At 52.7% G+C, this 21353-nt stretch overlaps 1 protein-coding gene across 1 annotated transcript; it reads left to right on the forward strand.

Annotated features, from left to right (window-relative positions):
- The first annotated feature begins 679 nt into the window (after positions 1–679).
- On the forward strand, positions 680–1552 carry ATOH1 (atonal bHLH transcription factor 1). The gene has a single exon (XM_072863065.1). It carries the CDS (start codon positions 680–682, stop codon positions 1550–1552), a length of 873 nt encoding a protein of 290 aa, XP_072719166.1.
- The last annotated feature ends 19801 nt before the right edge of the window (positions 1553–21353 follow it).

A 21353-nucleotide genomic window follows, 5' to 3' on the forward strand; every position in this document is an offset into this window, starting at 1 on the left:
GGCGCGGGGAGGCAGGGCGCCGTGCCCGCCAAGGCGGGCATTTGCCGGAGCCCCCGGGGTTTGGCCGTCGGGGGCTGGCCGGGGGCCCGGCGGGAAAAGAAACGGGTGGTTCCGCCGGCGGCCGCGACGGAGCGTCCTCAGCGGTGGCAGCGGCGGGCGCCGGTTCCCGCCGACGGCGGGGCCGCCCGCCGCGGGTGTCCGCGCTGTCGGGGCGCTCCCCGCCCCCCCTCTCCCCCCCGCACCGCCGCGCGCAGGGCGGCCGCCAGGCGCGCGCCTCCCCGGGCGGGGCGGGGCGGGCCCGCGCGTGCCGCCGGCTCCCCCCCCCCGCCCCCTCATCCCCAACCTCCGCTCCCCCGCGCCGCGCGCCGGGCGGGCCGCGCCCCGCGCGCCATTGGCTCCCCGCACGCGCCGGCCCCCGCGCGCGCGCCATTGGCCGCGCCGACACGCGACCGGCGCGAGTGGAGGGCGGGCGGCGGGAGGGGTGGGGCGCGAGGGAGGGAGGGGGAGCGGGGGGACCCCGGCGCGTGCCGCTCCTTAAAGGGGGGCGCGGCGCCCGGCCGACACCGGAGACGTCGGGCCGCCACGCGCGAGGCGGGCGGGCAGCGCCGCGAGCCGGCCCGGCCCTGCCCTGCCCTGCCCGGCCCGGCCCCCATGGGCGCGCGGCGCCCGCGCTAGCGCCATGAGCCTGCCGCGCGGCGCCTGGGCCGAGGGCGCCCGGCAGCCGGGGCCGCCCGAGCCGCCGCTGGGCCCGGAGGCGGGCGGCTGCGGCTTCGCCCCGGGCTGGCTGGGCGTGTGCTGCGCCGCGCGCCTGCCCGCCGCCTCGCCCCGCTACCTGCTGCCCGGGGAGGAGGAGGAGGCGGCGGAGGCGGGGAGCGCGGCGCGGGGCGGCGGGAGCAGCCCCGGCGGGGCGCGGGGCGCGGCGGCGGGCGGCGGGCGGCCGCGGGGCGGCGGCGGGCCCGGCCTGCGGGCGCAGGTGAGCGGCGTGCAGAAGCAGCGGCGGCTGGCGGCCAACGCGCGGGAGCGGCGGCGGATGCACGGGCTGAACCACGCCTTCGACCAGCTGCGCAACGTCATCCCCTCCTTCAACAACGACAAGAAGCTCTCCAAGTACGAGACGCTGCAGATGGCGCAGATCTACATCAGCGCCCTGGCCGAGCTGCTGCACAGCCCCGCCGCCCCCCCCGACGCCCCCGGCAAGGCCGAGCACCGCGGGGCTGCCTTCGAGCCGCCCTGCGCCGCCGGGGCCGGGCCGCCGCCGGGGCCGCCGGCGCCGCAGCCGGGGCCGTCGAGAGCCTCGCCCCCCGGGCACGGCAGGACTCGCTTCCCCCCGCCGCCGGCCGCGGGGGGTTACTCGGTGCAGCTCGACCCGCTGCACTTCCCCTCCTTTGCGGAGGGCGCCTTGATGGGACAGAGAGCCCCTTCCCCCGCCCTCCTCATGCCGCAGCCCGGGCAGCCGCCGCAGGAGAGGAGCAAAACGTCGCCCCGGTCCCACAGGAGCGACGGGGAGTTCTCGCCCCGCTCCCACTACAGCGACTCGGACGAGGCCAGCTAGGGCGGGGGCGCCGGCCCCAGCCCCCCCCGCACCTCCCCCGGGCCGCGCCGGGGCCGGGGCCGCGGCCGCCCCTCGGAGCACGGACTCCGCCGCGGGGTGAGCGGCCGGCCGCCGCGCCGTCTCGGGTGGCATCGGCTCCCCTCGGTCGCTTTGAAATCCGCCCCCTCTTCTCCCACCCGCGGGCAGCTCCTCGGTTTGTCCAGGGTGTTAGCGAGTGACTGTACCCGCCCTATCTGTCAGGGTTGGTTGGGGTTTTTTTTATTATTTTTAGTTACCACTTCTAAAGTTTCTTTTGCCTAGAAGTCGTTGTCGTTCCCTCCTGCCAACACGCCACCTTGCAGCGCGGAGCCCGGCTTGCGCGCCGGCCAGCAGCTGATGCACCAGAAAAAAGTCTGGCCCCGCTGCTGCTGCTGCCGCTGCTGCCGCCGCTGCCGCCGCTGCCGCCGCCGCCGCTGCCGCTGCTGCCGCTGCTGCCGGCGGGCGGGGGTGCCGCCGGCGCCCTCCACACCCGGGCGTGCACCCGCGCTGACACCCGCGTCTTCCAGGACACCGATCGTGCCCTGGGTCGTATTGCTGTGGACACACACACCCACACAAATGTAAATAACGCACCGTCTTGTCTTGTAAATAGCGGAGAAAAGGTGGATTTTCCTTAGCGCACCATGTCGGCGTCTTTTGGGGGGAAACTTGGCGCAAGCACTTTATCAGCGGCTGGAGATGCGGTTTCAAGAGGAAAGCTACAAACTAACTGCCAATTGGAGACGAATATTTAATTAAGCCACTTAATCCTAACGCTCTCTTAAAAACGAAAACAGTTTTGTCGTGTCAAACTTTTATGTCCGTTTATTTTGCTTTTGTGGTAATAGAAAACGTATTTATTATGGAGTGTGTGCTACTATTTCTGCTTCTCTTTTTTTTAAAAAAAAACCCTTTTCTACGACGAGAATCGTTTATTTTAATTTTAGCAAAGCCAGCTGCCATTGTTTTATGTATTTTAATTTTAAAATTTTTTTGAGATCAAATAAACGTGGGAAAAAAACCAAAACCAGCCTGAAAGCGCGGTCGGGTTTCGCTTTTCCCCTCGCACGCCCCGAGCCGGGATGGTGTCCAAAGCCGGCGGCGGAGGGTGAGCGGGACAGCCCCCGGCGGGCGATGCCCCCGGGAGCTGGCCGGCCGCGCCGCCCCGGCTCCCTGCAGAGGAACCGCGCGGAGCCCGGGGCCGGGGGGTCTGTGTCCCGCGTGGAGTAGGGCTGCCCCCGCTGCCTGCACCGCCGGGATCGGGCCCCATCTCCGTCCCGCCGTTCCCAGCTGAGCCGGGGTAATTGCAACAAGTGCAGGGTGAGGGGCTTGGCGCTGCTCGGTAGCCGCTTGGCCCCGCACCGCCGCTCGAGTCACATCGTTCCCTTCTCGCCCCCCGCCCCGGGCGGGGACACGAGCGGGTGCCCCCACGGAGCCTCGTCTGTCTCGCGGGGGGGGCCGTAAGCCGTGCGGAAAGGGCTGGGAAAGCCGGCGGGGTTTTGGGACACGCGAGCAGCGCGGCGGGTCGCCGGGGGAGCAGGATGTGGCCCCTGAGCTCAACCGGATTAAAGCCGGGGGGGGCTGACGCTTTGCCCAGCCTGCCCGTGACACCAGAGCCGGGGCTAAACCGGAGCCGTGCCGGTGCCGGGGTCCCGCTGGGTTCAGCAGGTGACACCGGGGGGGGCCTAAGGGGCGATCAGTTAACCAGGCGCGGCCGGGAGCGAGCAGCCCCCGCGGGAGCGGAGCCCGTGAGAGTGTCGCTTTCCCCTGCAGAAACCGGGCGCCTGCCCCCCCGGTAACCCCGGGCTGCCGCCCTGCCCGGCCCGCCGCAAACACCCGCGGCCGCCGCTGCCGCCGCCCCGTACCTGCCGAGGCGGGGTACGGTCCCGCAGGGTGAAAAGTTCATCGGTAGGGTCATTTCCCGTCCTAAAAACGGCCGGCTTTTTCGGGGTGGGTCACCTTTGGTTTACGGCATTTATTTCTGGGCCCTGGCAGCCGGTCTCGCTTCTTAGGGAGCACGCGTGGGCTCCCAGCACGGGAGTGATGCGGAGGAGCACAGTAGCACCAATTTTGGGGGGGGCTGGGGGTGATGTTTTGTTTATTTGTTTTGTTTTGGGTATGTGCTCAGCGCGGGGGAAGCGGCTGCCGCCGTGGGTCGGGGCAGCCCCCCGCGGAGAGGGTCCCGGCGATGCCGGCGGGACGGCCGTGGGTTGAAGGGGTGCACGCACCCTCCCTCGGCCCCGCCGTCCCGGGCGCTGCCTCTGCGGCTGCGGAGACGCGAAGGGGTTGAAAAGCGCAGCTCAAAATCCTCCCCGCTCCCTGGGACGGGGTCCCTTCCCCCGGCAGATGAGCGCACGGCGTGGCGCCGGTGGTGCTCGCAGCGACGGCGCAGCACGGGCTGTCTGAGGGGCTTTTTCTTCTTTTTTTTTTTCTTAAACACTTCTTTGAAAGAGATACCCAGCCGCATTTCCATTTTAAGGTTCAGCTATAGAGTTTGCATAACAACCGCTTGGCAGCCCCCCCCTCCCTTAGACTCCGTTAACAAGCTGTAACGTATAGCTGCAGGTTGCTATAATCTCATTAATATTTTGGAAACTTGAATATTGAGTATTTCAGACTGCTCATTCCCCATATGCCAGGCCACTCCCGCTATGCTGGCTGGTTCCTTTCTCTCCATTATTAGCAATTAGCTCCTACCTTCCAAAGTCAGATCCAAGTATCCAAGATACTAGCAAAGGAATCAACTATGTGTTGCAAGCTAAGCATGCTTAATATCTCCCAAACAAACAAAGAGACAACATTTCTTTAAGTAATGAAGATGGATAAATCGCTTTATTGAGCTTGCGACAGTGTTTGTTTTGTATAGACTAGCGCAAAGTTTTTTAACAAGAGCGGGGACGCGCACCAGCCCCTGGAAGCAGTTTCGCCCCCTTTGCTGCTTCGTGGGGTTTTATCGTCTTAAACGGGCTTTTATTTGGAAAGGGCGAGCCAGAAGCGCACTATCCGAGCGTTAAATTTTGGCTGAACGCTAAATATCCTCCGGGGTGTGCAAAACGACCGGGGGGGGGGTGGCTAGGGGAGGTGGTCGCCTTTGTGCGAGGCGCACGGCTGCTCCGCTGCCTTTTCAGCCCGGCTCGCCGGATAAACCGCAGCCGCGGGCTCCGGTGCGGGGATCTGCCCGCCCGTTTCGGCGGAGGGGTTTAGCGCCGGGATTTCGGGGGACCGGAGGGGGGCGAGGCGCGGCGGGGGCGGGGCGGGGCGGGGGGCGAGTTTGCAGCGCGGCGGCCGGAGCGCATCGCTGCCTTGCAGCTCTCCGGCTGCTGTTTGCTCAACCGCTGGCCTCGGGGAGGGAGGAGGGAGAGAAGGGGGGGAAAGGGTTAAACCCGGCGAGGGGAGACCAGAAAAGCGCAGGGACCACGGGGGGGTGGGGGGGAGCTGGCCGTGGGGCCAGTGTTTCTTAATTAGAGCGGGGCGGACAATGCGATGGGGCGGACAATGGGGGGGTCCGGGGGGCGGAGGGGGGGTCTGGCCTCGCTCCCGGCCGCGGTGCGCCGTGTCTGGAGCGGAGCACGCGTTGTCAGCTGGTGAGCGCAGCGGCCTTTCAGGCGGCTCCCCAGGGAGCTGCGCGCCCGCGGTGAGCTCCATCGTCACCCCCTCCCCTCCGTCATCATCATCATCGGCCTCCTCCTCCTCCTCCTCGGCGGCCCCCCAACCCCAGCCGAGCACAACAGCCAGCATTCAAGCCCCCTTCCCTCCCTCCTCTCGCACAACAGCAGCGCAGTGGCAGCCACGCCACCTCCCAGCAACCAGCAGCACGCGAGGGCACCGCCGGGGCACCTGAAAGAGTCAAAGCCAAAGAAAGGGAGACAAAGGAGGAGGAGAGGATACGCAGGAACGGCCCAGCGTGTCTGCTCCGACAGCGCGGAGAGGCGGGCGCCCACAGAGGCACGGGCGAGCCCACGCGGAGGCCGGCACGCACGGGCGCACAGGCGTACACACGCGTGGACGCACGCACACGCGTGCACACGCTCACAGGGGTCCGAGCCGCTGCAGCGGGGATGGAGACAGGCAGTCACCCCCCGCTGCCTACCGTGCAGGAGCAGGGGGAAGCGCCCCGGCTCCTCTCCGCCCCGCAGCCCCGTCCCCGAGCGGGCACCTCCCGCCTTGGGCCCCGCTGTGCACCCCCGGCACGCGTGGTCCCGCCTCTGGCCCTGCCGCCCCCGGGCACCGACCCCGGCACCCGGCAGGAGCCGTCCTGGGGTCCGGCCACCCGCCCTGGCACCTGCCCGGGACGCGCCTGTCCGGGAGAGCGGGGAGAGAAAAATGCGGGAAGGGGCGAGGGGGCGGCTTGTGCGTGGGCGAGGCGGGGACCTGCCAGCCCGGCGCGGGGAGCAACCGCTCGGCGGGCAGCCCAGCCCCGCAGCGCCCAGGCTGGGGCGAGGAGCACCTGCGCTCCCCGGGGACACGGGGGCAAGCTGGCCGGTCCGGCCAAGTCCTTGCAACGCTGCAAGGGGCTTTCCCCCGGGCTGGGTGTCCGGCGGGGCCGGGGCGCGCAGCCGGCAGCCCTCCCGGAGCTGGGGTCTGGCCCCGGAAAGCCCTGCCGCCATCCCCCCGTTTAACTTCAGGCTGACTCTCCCGAAGTCCTTTTCTCAGAGCTGCTGCACCCCCGGAGAGCTCGGTGAGAGCGCGGCCGCGCTGGCTGCGCTGCTCTTGTGCGGTGAATGCCCTGCCTCCGCCGGCTCTGGCCACTTCCAGGCTGCCCCGGAGCGGGGAAGACAAGAGAGGCCTCTTCTGAAGTGCTATCAAATGGCACGGGATGCCTTTGGGAGCCCAGCCAAGGCGTGTCAAAGGCGGTTTGAGCGGCGAGGCATTTAAACGCTACAATGGGTGGCTTTCTGGCGTGTGCAATTCTCCCTCCCCGCTTAGGACCGGGAGGAGGGAGAAGGCGTCTTGACCGAGCTGCTACAGGGATGGGTGCGGGGTCCCCGGCCCCCCCGGCCGGTGCCGCAGCCGGCGCTTCCCCGCGGGGCGCCGGCGGCGGAGCGGCCGCCCCTGCCCCGTCCTGCAGCCGGGAGCGGGGAGCGCTCGGCTCCTCAGCCGCTCCCCGCGGCTTTTCGTCCCCAGCTCGGTTTAACCGGGGATGCTCGGGGTGCGTGGGTGCCGACCCGCCGCACCCGCTTCAGCTCGGCGGGTAGCCGGGACTTGCGATGGGAGCTTGTGCCGCGGCGGGGATGGGCTCTGTGTAGCGCGGCCGGGGAAAGCGAGGTTTGGGAGCGGGAGAGCAAATCCCCTCCGCTTATGAAGAGATTTCTCTTTGTATTTCACCCCAATGTGTTTCCCCGTTCTCTCTTCCCCCCCCCCTCCTCCCCCCGGCTCTTCCCTCTGGTTATTTCCCCTCTGCTCCCTTCTTCTCTTCCTTTCCCGGTCCCTTGCGGCGGAGACCCCCTTGCCCCCCCTCCCTTGCTCTATACCGAAGCAGCAGCCCCGGAGAGGCGCGCTGCCGCCGCCGGGGTGCCCGGGAGAGCGGCGGGCGGCGGCGCGCACCCGCCGCGGGCGAGCGGGGCTGCTGCACTTTTATGGGGCGGTTAATCAACTGCACATCAGCGAGACAGCGCATCAGCCCATCTGCTTGATATATATTCAGGAGGGCTCCAGCCCTTTTGAAGTCTAATTTCTTCCCCGGGAGAACGCGCCGGGTAATTTACCATCATTTCAGAGGCAGGGCGGCCAGCGGGTTAACCCTTTCCCCAAGCGCTGCCGCCGCGGGTTTTCCCCCCGAGCGAGCAGCTTTTAATGCCTCGTCGCCTCACCGCGAACGTGTAAAAGTGCCTCTTTAATGGTACGTGCCTCGCTGAAATAAGACACCCAGCCCACCGGCACGGTAAACCCCTCTTCGATTTGTCAGATTGCTGTTTAAAAGATCTCTTTGGGACAAGCAAATCCCTCGATCCCACCGGCTCAGCGCGTACCATTTCATCCCCAGCCACCCATTCATATTTTTATGTTTCAAGATCTTTGGTTGTGGGGTTTTTTGTTCCCAACCAGTGCTCAGCAGCACAGTTTTATCCCGCGGCAGAAGCCAGAGCTGCACAGGATGGGCAGCGAGCAGCGCACCACGCACGGTCTGTGCTGCAAAACTGCGCTCGCTGCAAAAGCCTCTTGCTAAGAGAGTAACCGAGCCCTTGCCCGGCAGCTGCGGGAGGGACGTCGCCCCTCGCCGTGCTCGCCGGCGCTGCGGGACCCCGGCACGCGTGGGGGGCGCGGGCGGGCAGGCAGCGCAGGAGCCCGTCACCGCTGCCGGTGGTCGCCGCGCTGGCAGCGCAGCGGGGCGGGACACGCCGGGGGCGGCCGGTCCCTCTACCCCGCCTCGATCCCGAGCGGGCGCCAGCCCGCAGCCAGCCGCCGGGCACCCCCGGGGGTGCGTCCCGACCAGGACCAGCGGAGCTGTCGGAGCTCCGGCCCCAGGCAGGGGACAGCGTTAGACTCTGCAAGCTTCGGAACTTTTATTTACTTCTTCTGCTTCCTTCCTCCGGGGCTCTGCCGAGCCGGGAGAGAGACGCGCTGGCGAAGCGCTCGGCTACTCCGCGCCCCCTTCCCAGGTGTAAAGTTTTCTGGTTCAGGGGACACTTCGAAATAAGCCCGAGACCGTGTAGCGACGTCGCCTGCTGCCCGTAAAACCCCGAAAGCGATCCTCGGGGAGCGGGGCAGGAGCCGCCGCCGTGCCCTCATCCCCACCTGCACCTCCCTCAGCTGCAGGCAATAGCTTATCCCGCCCGGGGAGGGATCCCGCCGCTCCCCCGGCGGCCGGCGGGCACCGGGCTGCTCCCGCTTCTCCCTGGGAGCAGTGCGAGGAGGCAGGCTTGCTTATTTTTTTATTTATTTATTTGTCCACCAGCCCAGTTTCTGAAAGAGCCGAGCGCGATTTATGTCCCCTGCAACACCTTTTCTCTAAAGTTCCCTTTTAAAAAGGGGGGGGAGGTCGTGGTGCCTTTTTTTTTTTTTTAAGCACAGAAAAGCTAGTCCTTTTGCCTGAGTTTTTTAGGGAGAGTTACTGCCTGAGGTGAAGCTGGGAGAAGGCTTGCTGCTGGTTTCCACTGGAGCGGGATTAGGCTGTCCACAGGGTTAGAGCAAAGCTGGGAGCCAGGGGAAGCAGGGATCCCTGTCAGAGCGGGCACTGGGCTCTTTTGTACTCCGTTTTCAAAAAAGCAATGGAAAGTTGGCTAAATACCTCCATACATCTGCTTTTCTTTGGATTTCGGTTGCTGTGGGCAAAAGCTATCACTTCAGTGTTTGTTTTGTATTTACCCACATACTCTTTTTAATTATTATTATTTTATTTTTCCCATGCAAGTACTAATGCTGAACTAAGGGCCAGTGTTATGTGAACGTCCCTTAAAATCCTGACTCCTGGCAAGCTGTGATGATTTATAGGGGGACTCTCATAACTATGTACTCAACCCTACAGAAATAGTACACTTGAAAGCTTGATGAAAGCTTATATAGGGGCTCCTCATATAGTTCTCAGTCCCTAAGCCACTCCTCAGTGTCCTGGGGAGGTATCATCCTGCCTGTGGAGAAGGACCCGAGGCCCAGCAACGTTAAGCAACTTGCTGTGGACAACAGGAGCCCAGGGCCAAACCAGGGCAGCGCAGGCTGCGTGCCCCCTTCTACTTCTCGCACCGTGCACTTTCTTCCAGTCACTTCAAAAGCATTTCCAGTTACAAGGCTTTGTTCAAAGCAAAGGATATTCAGCCTGCAGAGAGATAGTTCACCCAGGCTGTGCCTCTTGGTAGGCTCATCCTTTCCCAACACCCGGGGAAGCAGGATGCAGAGCAGGTGCCTTGCCCCAGATGTAGCCTGTTACTCATGGTGAGTTGAGAGGGAAGGAGAGTGGAGTTTTCTGTTGCAGGTTGAAGCTGAGCAACACTTTGGGAAGGATGGCACCTGGATACAGGCTTCTGCAAGCAAAATAATTTTCCTGACCCATAGGTTGTTCCCTCGTTGAGTTTGATGAGGAGTACCTGGAGGTGAGGCAGCCAAAAGCAGGCTGCAGACATTGCTCCTGTTGGAGCTTCCTCTCTGGTGTGGGTGCAAATATGGGCCTGAGGTAGTTTTCCAGAGCATGCAAGAAGGTAAGGCACAGTCTGATGTGCAGAACACTCAGTACCCACTGGTCTCGGTCACCTCTCGGGTAGGAAGAATATCTGTTATTTTTCTGAAATTATCCATGCTGCAATGCTTGTAGTGAAGCTGTGGTAAATATAGCCAGACTGGCATTGTTATGTTGCACCACTTACCAGAATGTCTTGCAAAAATACTCTCATAGCAAATTTTCATGTGGTTCTTCTCTGGTCATGGAAAGACTTCTGGATGAAATTAATTACACTTTTATTACTTGGCTAGCAAAGCCTCCAAACAACCCTCTTCCCTACCCTACAGTTTGGTGACTTCCTCTCTGCATTGAGGAATATCCTGAAATGTTTTTGTTTAAAAGAGCCTGAAAAACTGGTCTAGTGCTGTGAGGGTGGAAACTGGGACAGAAGGGCTCTGAATAGCCATTAGGTTCCCAGGGTTTGCCTGTTGAGAAAGACAGCGAAAGCTCAGAAGCATTGTTGGCTGTAACTTCAGGGTTAGCAAGATAGCTTCACTTGGATGCTGCTGTTGCCTGTGACTGCTGACTCCATCCCTGACACCCCCCAGGGGAACCGTAGCGAGCAGTATTCAAAGCTGAGGCTGCAGGAGTGATGCATGTTTTGAGGAAAGGCAGTTTTAGTTGGTTTCATTACTAAATCCTGCAAAGGCTACCAGGTATCACTGCAATGAACCCATTTCTCAGGTGGGCTCCTTTAGGATTTAGGGGTGTGAAGACTCTGTGCTGTGTCTTTAATGGTGATTTCACAACCTTGGCCTGTAGGTTTGGGCTGCTCCAGGGGCTGGGGCATGGTTCAGTGTGATTTAAGCAGCTGTGAGGGACTGGCAGTGTGCTAGGAAGTTCCTAGTACTGCCATGCACCTGCCCGGGGCTGCTGTGACACTTGGGTGACAACCCCACAGCAGGTATCCCGAGGCCTGCACCTGCAGCACTTCCGCAGCCGGAGCTTGTTGTGGCAGCCCTAGACCACAACCTCCCCGATGCTCTCCAATGCTGAAGGGTACCTGGCTGTGGGTGTGTGGCTATTCAACTATAGCAGTGTGTGTAGGGGGCACTAACCTATATGTATGCCTGGTTAAACAACAGTTTAAAAAGTGATTCATAGTTTTTCCACTAGTATTCCCACCCCCAGGGGAAGTGATATCTGGAAAGAATACTTCTATCTTTGGTTTCCTTTTGTTTTCCAAGTAATGGAAGAAGAGCAAATAGAAGAGCATCATCCTGGCCTGACTGAAAACAGAGGGTCAAAACTTACCATTGAGACTCTGTGGTCGTAATTTCAAGTGTTCTTAAAACAGGGAGCATGAAAAGTTATTCCCCAAAATAGAAATAAGAAAAATGAAAGACGAGCGTCTAAAGCCAGGCTTCTGGTTTTCAAAAGCTGCTGAGTGTTCAGAGGTTTTCCATTGTTTTTGTGGCAGTTGGGCGCTTAGCAGGGGAGGAAAAACTCATCCTCTTTTACTTACTTAAGTGCTGAAGTGATATCTGTGGGTGCGTTTTGCAGTCATATTTATTACACTTGCACACCTTGACAACATTGATGGAGATGATGTAGGGACCTGACCCTGACACTCCTGAAATATATGGTGGTGCAGGATCAGGGTCTATGCAGAGGATCAGCAGGCGAGACTGAGTAAGACTCTTCAAAGTCTGCAGCAAATATTGGGAACAAATAGCTTCTTGTCTTCCTTTGTGGCAGACCTTTAATATTTTTATTCAAATAAAACCCCAACAGATTATCAAAGTTGAGAACACTTTTCATGAAAGCATCAATTTTGATGGATCCTCTTGATTTTCAAAAACTAAAATTTGAGAAATGTAAATGAAAAACATCAAGTCAAGGTGTCTATTTGTCTGAAAGGAAATATTACAGAGGCAATTCTGAGAAATGCCATGCCCCACCAAAACTTATGGCCCACTTACATATCAATCTCAGTTTGCATTTCCTGCAAATGTTACAAATCTTAACGGTAAGATGAAGCAAACTGGTTCTGATAATTCAATGCACTTTTGCATTTTGGTTGATTTGTTTTTAAGATCACTGCCTTCTTGGTGAGGTTACTTGAGTATTAATCTTTTGGAGAGAAAGTTGATACTAAGAAAAATCTTCAGCTGGAGCAAGAAACATTTTATTTTAGTAATGGACAGCATCAGATAGTTTAACCAGCTTTATGTATTTTCACTTCTACCTCTGAGTTCAGTTTCAGGTTTTGATGATACTAAATTGGTTTGAATAACAGTGCATCTGGCCCCTACTGAGCTGTTTAAAGATATTAGCTCTACTTTTGGAGCTTTTTGAAAAATTACTTGAACTGCAGTGTCAGCATGATCCATTTCAGCTTTTCTATTGCCGTTTCAGATTTTCCTTTAGCATCACATTATCCAGGAAAAATAGGCGTTAATGGCAACCATCCTTCAGAAGTAATACGCTACAAAACTGGTAATAGGAAATTCCCATGTTGAGTATACTGTATACCCCAAAATGAAAATCCATGAGGGGTCATGATTTCCCCTTCTACAGGATCAACCTGCAGGAAGAATAGTTTGCCCCAAACAAAATGTATTTAACAAAGCTTTTGTATTGTAAATAGTAGGATACAATTATGGTTAACAAAATAACCTTTGAAGTTGCCTGTAAGCTGCTCTCTGGATTAACTTAAAATTTTAGGTTTACACACCCTGCAATAAACTTTTTTATTAACATTTTATTGCAACTGAACTTCATGGCTTTTGCGCTCGCCTAATAATAACGCGGTAACTGCTCCGAGGCAGGTGTTCCGAAGGATGCCCTGAATCAACAGAGTGAAGGCTGACCTAAGTCAGAAATCGCCATAAAAGAGCATGAAGCAGAGCTAATAAAACCGCCCGCTGGCTCTGGCCGCCTGCTCTGTAACTCTGCTTCCCGGTACCGACGCCGGTGGCGGCGTCTCTAGAACTTTTGCACGAAGAAATATTTCCCTGTAGGGATTGCCCTGCCCGGGGACGCTGCCTGCTCGCCGCGCTGGGAGCCCGGCCCCGGCTCCCGGCCCCGGCTCCCGGCCCCGGCTCCCGGCCCCGGCTCCCGGCCCCGGCTCCCGGCCCCGGCTCCCGCCACCTCCCCGCGGCCGGGGCCGGGCGGCGCGGCGGGCTCTGTCCATGGTAGCCCCCGGCCCGGCAGCTCCCAGCTCTGCCGCCGTGCTGCGGGCTCTGCAGACTCTTCCGGGGTTTGTGGTGTCCTTTTCCTGCCTTTCTTTCTGTCTGCCTTTCTTTCTGTCTGCCTTTCTTTCTGTCTGCCTTTCTTTCTGTCTGCCTTTCTTTCTGTCTGCCTTTCTTTCTGTCTGCCTTTCTTTCTGTCTTTCAACAAATTTATTTATCCCTGCTGACTGACTCCAGTTTTGTTTCCTCCGTTTAGTCCCTTCCTGCTAATATCGACTCCTACAAAAAAAAAAGCAAACCAAAAAACCAAAAAAACCCCACCACAGTGAAAACCTTTTCACCCCACCCTGTTTAATGCAGTGTGTATTTTTAATCTATATAGCATCTATAGCCGTAAGACCCGAGTAATATGTCAAACACACGCTTGGCTCATTACACGGGTGACGTAGTAGCCATTTCTTCTGGGGTCTACAGGTTGTCTTTTGTATAAACCGTGCGAGATTACTTTCATTATGATACAACTGAAAACAGACGATATTGATCCAAGCTGTATTTCAATTTGTGAGCTTTAATACAAAACAAAATATTGAAGAAAAATAAATGCTCAGAATGAAATATAAAGATACAAACTTCTTAGAATAACAGGGCTAAGAATCAGTCTTAAGACTGTTGAATCTTCAGGAATGCTGTCCATCAAGAGACCTATGGTTTGGCGATTTAATTTAACAATATTGCTCAGCAAAAAAAAAAAAAAAGTACCATGTCAAAGTAAATGCTTTGGGCTATTGAATGGGTGATTTTTGACATATACATGAGAGAAATATTCAAGGACTGGACAGGACTGGTAACTGTAGTAATTGTTTGGGCGTGGCATGGATTGTATTTTCAGAGTACAGAGCTGATAGACCCAAAGCTTCAATATAAAATTCAGCATGACCCCCCAAGAAGAAAGCAGAACAGGTATTTGAAATCACAGGAAGTCTCTCCTTGCTCTTCCGGGTGCCTCAGGCTGCTAGCTAGTCAGAAACAGCAGCTCTCTGCTGTAAGCTAACAGCAGTTAGGAGACATTGGCAGGTGGCACAAATCAGGGGACAGACTTTTTCAGCCTCTCCCTGTCTGGCTCTGGCATGCCAGTGTAGCGTGCTGCACTGGCAGGGGTAAGCTGTAGAGTTACAGGCAAGGCCTTTGCTCTCTTCCTTCGTTCTTTAACTGGATTTCCTTCTAATCAGTCTCTGAAGCCCAAATAAAGGATGCAATTGGCAGATGCAAAGTAACATTTTTGCCCAAAATATCACCCACAATTTTTGCATAACTTGATCCTTCTTTGAAGCTCTCAACATTTGAGGTCTTGGTATTTTTAAAACTTACTTATTAGCTTAGTTTATCACAAGGAAGCAATCTCTCTCCGGAGCTCATAGTCTCTGGTCCTTCTCTCTGTTTACACACACAGCCCAAGTAGATTTATATTGGCAGGAGCCTCTCCCTGAATTGCCTCTGTGTAGGGAGAATCCCAATAGTTTGTGGCTAGCAGGAAAATACCTGTTTCCTTCTGAGCTGGTTCTAACCCCAGGATGTTAACCTGTCCTCTGCTGCAGCAGAACCTCCATCTGAGAGAGACAAGAAGCAAACAAGATGAAAAACTGGGTAGGAGAGGGGTGTTTTCCAAGGGAAAAAAAGTAAGACAGAGACATGGAGGCTTATTGCTGGTTGAAACAAGAACACTGACATAAGTAGGTATAAAGGGTAAAACAAAAGATAACAAAAGCAAGGATTAAAAAGCCCAGTTCCTGCAGAACTGTAATCTGTCAGAATTTGAAATTATATTACGAAGCAGCATCCTTGATAAAATTAGGTAGTTTGCATAATAATTTAGTCCTGATATAAAATCAGAACGAAAGAAATGCTTGTAGCATTAAAACCAGAAGTATGGCATTCGAAAGTAGGTGTTTCATTCCTATGAAAGAAACAATGGCAGAATCATGTGTCTTGGATCCACAGTGAAACAAGAACTTTTCATTCTTCTGTGAACTGTAGTTCCAGTTTCCTTCTCTCACCTTGAACCAGTGCAGGAACTGGAAGCTGTGGGAGGATCCTTGTTTACCCTTCTCTGCGTAGTTGTGCTTTGCTCAGGCATGGCTGAAAATGGAATCTGATTTTTTTTTTTTTTCATTGTTTGTATTATGATAACATTCTCACTAAGCAGGTGAGCGCTGGAACGACAAGGGTGTAGCTCTTTATTACTCTAAGTCATCTTTATGCTCATAAATAAGCCTTTGGAATTGAATGGGATTACTCAACTGTGCAAGAGTGCACAGGATGTGCCCATAAACCGAACTAAAACAAGCTATTCAACGTAATTAAAACAAGGATCCCATGCATGAAGCAAGAGGCCTTGTTGTTGATGTTCTAAACCATTAGTAAAACAATCATGGCATGTTTCGTGTTGAAGTTGGTGCTTGAAGTTTCACTATATATTTCTAGCTTTGGTGATTTTACGTGGGCAGCTTTAGGGCTTGCAGAGCCCTGTTCACATAAACAAATTTATGTGTGTTTTAGCTGGAGTCATATGGGTGTCTCGTTTAGGACTCTAATGTGATCACTCAGGTAAGGGTGGTAAGCCCTGGCTTTGAATGTCTCATAATCGTTTATGCACTTAATGTAGGAATATATCTGAAAGCAATTAAAGCAGGTGATTAGGCTGGATCAGTGCCTTAAGGATCTCTTCCACACTCGTTAATCTTTGCCATTTAGGTTTCTGAAAACTGGATGATCTTCTAAGTCATAAAATGCATCTCTCCCCTTACAAAAGAAATAGATCCCTTACCTGATTCATACTTTTATTTAAGTATGGAAGTACTTCTTTCCAGGGGCATTTCTGTTGGTTGGGTTATGTGGGACAGATCTCTGCTGAAAAAAGAAGAAAGCAAAAATAGGAAAGTTCATCTCCTTCACTTAGAAGCTTACTTCCTTCCCATTTCTGTAGCAGACACAACTGTTAATTTGCCAGCACAGCAATTTCTTCTGGCACGGGAACTGCCCATTGAAAGGGCTGCTACTACAACTCTGTGTGAATCTTCTACTAGAGGGCTCCAAAACAATGGTGTTTATAGTGGGTATCTGCCCCTTGCTACGCAGCCATAAGGGGTGTTTCAAAAGCCCCCTACGCGAATGAATACCTATTCAGTTAGCAGATGGGGATTCGGGAGGGTAGGCAGAGCCCAGCCTGCAGTACCGAGCCCAGCCCTTTGCTGTGCCTGTTTTGAAAATTCATGTAGCTGCACATGTGTGTGCATGCTCTTTTTCAGTCTGAAAAGAGGTGGTAAGTCATTCCTAAGAAAAAGTGATAAATTGGGTAACTGAAGAGCAGCTTCACTTGAAATCAGTAGCGTTGAAAGGTTTAGTCCCGCTTGTAACAGGGAGGTACAGCATGACAATGGAAAAGTCAGTGAATCGGCTAAATATTTTTCCAGCATAGAAGGCTGGTATTCAGATTTCTTTGCATTTTGGCTGCAAGTTTAGCTGACTCTAATTTTATCCAGGTTGGGGTTTTCTTGGTGTTAGTTCCGTTCCTTTTCAAAATGATGGTTTTTTCAATGGGCAATAAAAACTGAGCGCACACGACAGGGTGTGTGCTCGACTGCCTTACCAATGTCTCTTGGCCACGTGGCATAAGGCCATATGAGCGCAGCACAAATGTGTCTTGTAGCATTTCAGTGGTACTATAATGTGTATTTTATGGCTGAAATAAAACACACGGAAAGAATTTCCTTTTGAAACTTTGTGCAAAACTTGCATCACAGAAAGAAAAGAAAAAAATTATTTAGTTTCTTAATAGGTTACTTTTATTTCTCAGGTGCTTTGGCAATAGTGTGAATACAAAAAAAATCCCCAAACCCTGAACGTGACACACAGGTGGATATAATTTTTCAAAATGTCTTTGTATGTTTCTGGTCTTATTAGTGGAAATTGTTTAACTGCTGAGACTTTAAAAATCCTTTTATAAGAGTCTCTTGAGAGGATTAGAGTATTAAATTTCTCAGAAGTTGTTTTGTCAGTATTTAATTTTTTAATGCAGAGAATATAAAGGTTTAGCTGTTGGATTTAATTGGAAATTAAGCAACTGAGTATTTTCTTAGTGCAAGATTTTCCTACAAAAATGCTTTGATTGTTTGCTAGGTTAAGAAAGATATGACTTTTTGATTTATTATATTGTCATGATGATATCATTACTCCTTTCTCTTTCCCCAGTGTATCTCTCTCTTCCTCTTCTCCATTTTTTCCTTAGCATCTGGGATTTGGACTAGACACAATGTTGCTTATGCTGAAATCCCTCTAAAAGCTTCCTTTCTTGCCCCTCCGTTTCATGCAGTAGTTTCATAGTTACCTCATGCCAACTATCTGTTCATGTCCTCACATCTCATCTTAAATTTTCATGTTTCCTGATGTCTTCCTTAAAAAAATGTTCAGGCTCTCTTTATCTGCCATATACCTATGCCATCTTTTATTGACCCATTTCCTTCACCTCTCACTGCAGGATGCTTTCTACCTTCTTTCTGTTCTTTTCCTTTCAACAGATCTCCACCCTATTTTCTTCACACTTTTTTTTTTGTATTTCATAGCGTTTGCCATCCAAAAACCACAAGTCCTATTATGCACTTGGATGAAGTAAGCCTAAGTATCGTGTTGGATTATGTTTGGAATTAATATCTCATTTTTAGATACGGAGGACCCAGTTCAAAGCTGCTTGTCTAAGCTCTGTGATACAGTCAGGAATGAGCCAACACCTCCTAACTCACAGTTACCACTACAAGCTAGTCTCCGAAAGCAGAAAGGATCAGAAGTTAGATGTTGCCTCCTAGCGAGACACCAGCAATGGTATTTTGGCTGGGATAGTTGTGTTGCCAGGCTTAGCCCCGAGGCTGGTGGTATCCAGAGCTTAGTGCCAGGTGCTCACGTCCCACTGGCCACTCTTCATGTATTCGCCCCTCTTGCCCTAGAAACTCTTTCAAGTGCATCTCTGTTTAATTCCTAACTTTAAACAATTAAACTGGTCAGGATTTTCTAATTAAATAACTTTGTGGAAAAAAAGTGTTGCTTAGTAGTGTGTTTTGCAAACTGTTCTGCAGAAAACCTCTCAGTTTCAAGTAACATTTCTTGAGATGTAGGGATGTAGGTAGGTTTTGCAGGCTGCCAGGAACCTGTAGCTCTGTCAAAGGTACTGGGCCTCGAAGGACTTCTGCCTTTCAGAACTCAGCCGTGATGAAGAGAGACTCAGACCTTCCAGTGTGCATGGCGCTGGGGGAAGCCCCCAATGTCAAGACCATCATTAACCCAGAGCAGCGAAAGGCTCTGAAATCCCATAGGGGATGGTTTGGGGGTCTTGGATTATCTTGAGGGAGCCTGAAAGAAAAGTGATCTGAAGCAGTGGCAGTGTCTGGACCTAGCACAATCTACCCAGAGCCTGGGACTCTACAGGGCAGCTGCTGTCAGCTATTTCTCTCATTGCACAGGCATCATGCAAAATAGATTTAATTTCAGAAATTCTGAGGTGGCATGTTGAAAATCACGTCTCTTTCGGAATTTCCAGTGAATAGGCACTGGAACAAAGTCAAGTCTCAAAGCATTGATCTTCCAGCCAGCTTAACTAATTTCCTTCTCTTGGAAGGCAGAGGATTTACCACCAGCTCATTGTGTTGCTGAAAGTGCCACTAATACACAGGAATCTGATTCTGCCCTCTGCCAAGGGCATCACAGAGGATCAGGCCCCAAATTAATTGTAAGTGAGAGCGCCTTATTTTTTTATTATTTGTCAGCGGGCATGAATTTGGCTTTCCCATGAAAAGTGTAAACTCTAAATTACCAGTTTTTACAATTTACATGCATTTAATGATTCTTAGCTTCACTTTTTGCATTTCACTTGTTTGTTTTATCATCATGTTCTCTTTGTCAGTAAGATTACAGTATGTGATGCATTTAATTATATATATATTAACAATATGAACAGGATTTGTAGTTGTTTATATGATATATATCAGTGGGAGAACTGCAAAGGTGTGTCATCTTAACTTTTTGAACCATCAACAAACCCAAGAATACATGCTTTACTGTTTTGGTTCATAAAATCCCAACTGAATGGGTATTGTGTGAATGATATGAAGTTCATCAGCACTGCTCTGTATGCAAAAGCCCGCTTCAGTTGGTTTAAACTAGGCTGATGCGCATTCATTGCTAGTGCAGTACCTGAACACTCCTGGTTACAGCTGTAGCCAAAGTTTGGGTGCCTCTTTGATGCCAAAAGAAATGTATGCAACTTTAGCTGGAAAAAGAAAAATGGATGCCCAATATTTGAATTTCATGGCATGCTTAGTCCAGATCACATGTACTTGTTTTTTTTTTTTTTATTGTTCACCTGCAGTTTGGGCAGCTTCAGCTTCCTTGTGCAGGTGTTGAGGAACACACCAAGGCAAGCTGAGAGCCAGCACCTGGGCTCCAGTGCCCGCAAGTGACTTGAACAAAACTGCTCCTAGTGCAAAGTAACGGAAGCAAGAAGAGGGCCAGGTCTTAGTTTAGATGCTGAGCTGGAAAACTAAATTAAAAATGAGTCTTCAGAAGTCAGGGCCATCAAAGGAAAGTCAAAATGAGCATCCCCTGACCCAGCTTTTGTTGCTGTGCAGGGAAGCGGAAGCTTGTCCCTGCATGGAGGGCTGTGCGTGCCCATGAGATGGCTCTGCTTCATAGACTTTTGTAAGCTGTCACTTGCTGGTTGGGGCAGAGATCATTTTTTGATGTTTGTGCATTGACTGACAAAATGCGGTAATACAAGTGGTAAGTGGACACCAGTGTTTTGCTGAGCCATGAGGGGTGTAGAATTCAAGTGGCATTTGTGGATGCTGGGAAGATGCCCTGATGGACAGGGATGACATAGGCTGGTGCTGGAAAACAGGAGGAATGTTTTAGAAACTGGTCAAGGCATTTGCAGTGATTTTCCTGCTGCTCTAGATGTTCTTTGCATTTTTTTGTATTACTTTATAAAGATAAAGCTAGACATTTAATTTTGCTATGTAACAAATGCTGCAAAAATGACTTACAAGTAGATAAGTATTATAGTTCATGTTAACATGAACTTTCACCTTGTTACACTTTTATTTGCTCTCATTTCTTTCTTTCAAACATGTAAGTGATATCAAGGCCTGTAAACCAAGCTGCTGGAATAAACTAGAAAATGGCATAGACCAGGCAGGAGAAATAGGGTGGGAGGGATTTGGCTGCAGGTTATTTGGCTGCAGCCATTAATTATTCATTTTGTAAACAATGAGGGAGTGTAAAAGCAGCCAGGGCAGGTAGGCAGAGGATTAGGTTGTAAGATAATAGAGATAGGGGAAAATAAGGAAAAAATCCTTAGCAAACAAAACTGAATGTTATTCATAACTGCCACAAGCCTTCCTATACTGTAAAAGAAAACACCAGTGACTTATTAATAATTTTCATTAAGGTAACTGCACCAGTGTTTGACGACAGAGTTGCATATGACAGATATGACTTCAAAAGCCAGAGTTTTACAGAACATCAAAAGAAAAGATGTAATTTGGGGAAAAAGGTGCAAACATTTTTTACCTCAAGTTTGAGTAAAACCATGTCACAAATCTCAGAGTTGGTTAGGACAAAAAATGCTTAGGATTTTACTTACCTTTTTTTTTCTTTCTTTCTTTTTTTAAATTCTGAGTTTGGCAAGAGGAGGAAGTAGTGAGTAGAAAGACAGATGTGGTAATGTGATTTTTTTTAGTCTTTCTGGTTTTCTCTCCAGTTTTCCTGAGACTACTTACATGCTCTCAGTAGCTTGTGTACATATCAGTCTAATGTGGCGTCCTATCAGTGAGTATTCATGCAGAAATGATTACCTTGAAGTTTTCTCTGCAAAAAGGAATTGGAAAAGCAAGAAACACGTGTAGAAATAACATATCATCTGCCCAAGCTACTCTTTAGCCTGAAACATCTAATCTAAACTCCTCAAGCAAGCATGTAATTCTGGCAGGTAATATGCCTTAATCCAAATGCTGTTTAATAAAGGCAAAGGCCTGTTTTTCCAGGAGAAAGTAGTTGCTATAACTGACATGGAGCGACACTTGTTGTTGCCTGTCTGTACGAGAAGTAAGTGAGATGCCTTCCAGGAATCTGTTTTCTCATGCACAATTTAACTGTTAGGGAGATTATATCTGGGGTGTCTATCAGGGCTGCTGTTGTACGTGGGGTTCTGGCTTGGCCAAGGCAAGCTGGCAGGGCGAAGGGCTTCCCAGGCTGGCAGTGCTGCTGCCTGCCCAGGCAGTAGGGGAGCTCTGCGGCATGACCCGCCGCCCTGGGCCCCAACTGCCCCATGCACGTGTGGGGCCCCATGTGTGCCCCACACATGCACATTTTCTTCCCGGGAAAAGGGGTTGGGGCAAGGGAGGTGGATGCTGCTTATCCTGCTGTGGAGTTCGGGTATGCTGCACTCAGCGTG

This window comes from Ciconia boyciana, chromosome 5 (genome assembly GCF_034638445.1).
Source record: "Ciconia boyciana chromosome 5, ASM3463844v1, whole genome shotgun sequence".
NCBI lineage: Eukaryota > Metazoa > Chordata > Aves > Ciconiiformes > Ciconiidae > Ciconia > Ciconia boyciana.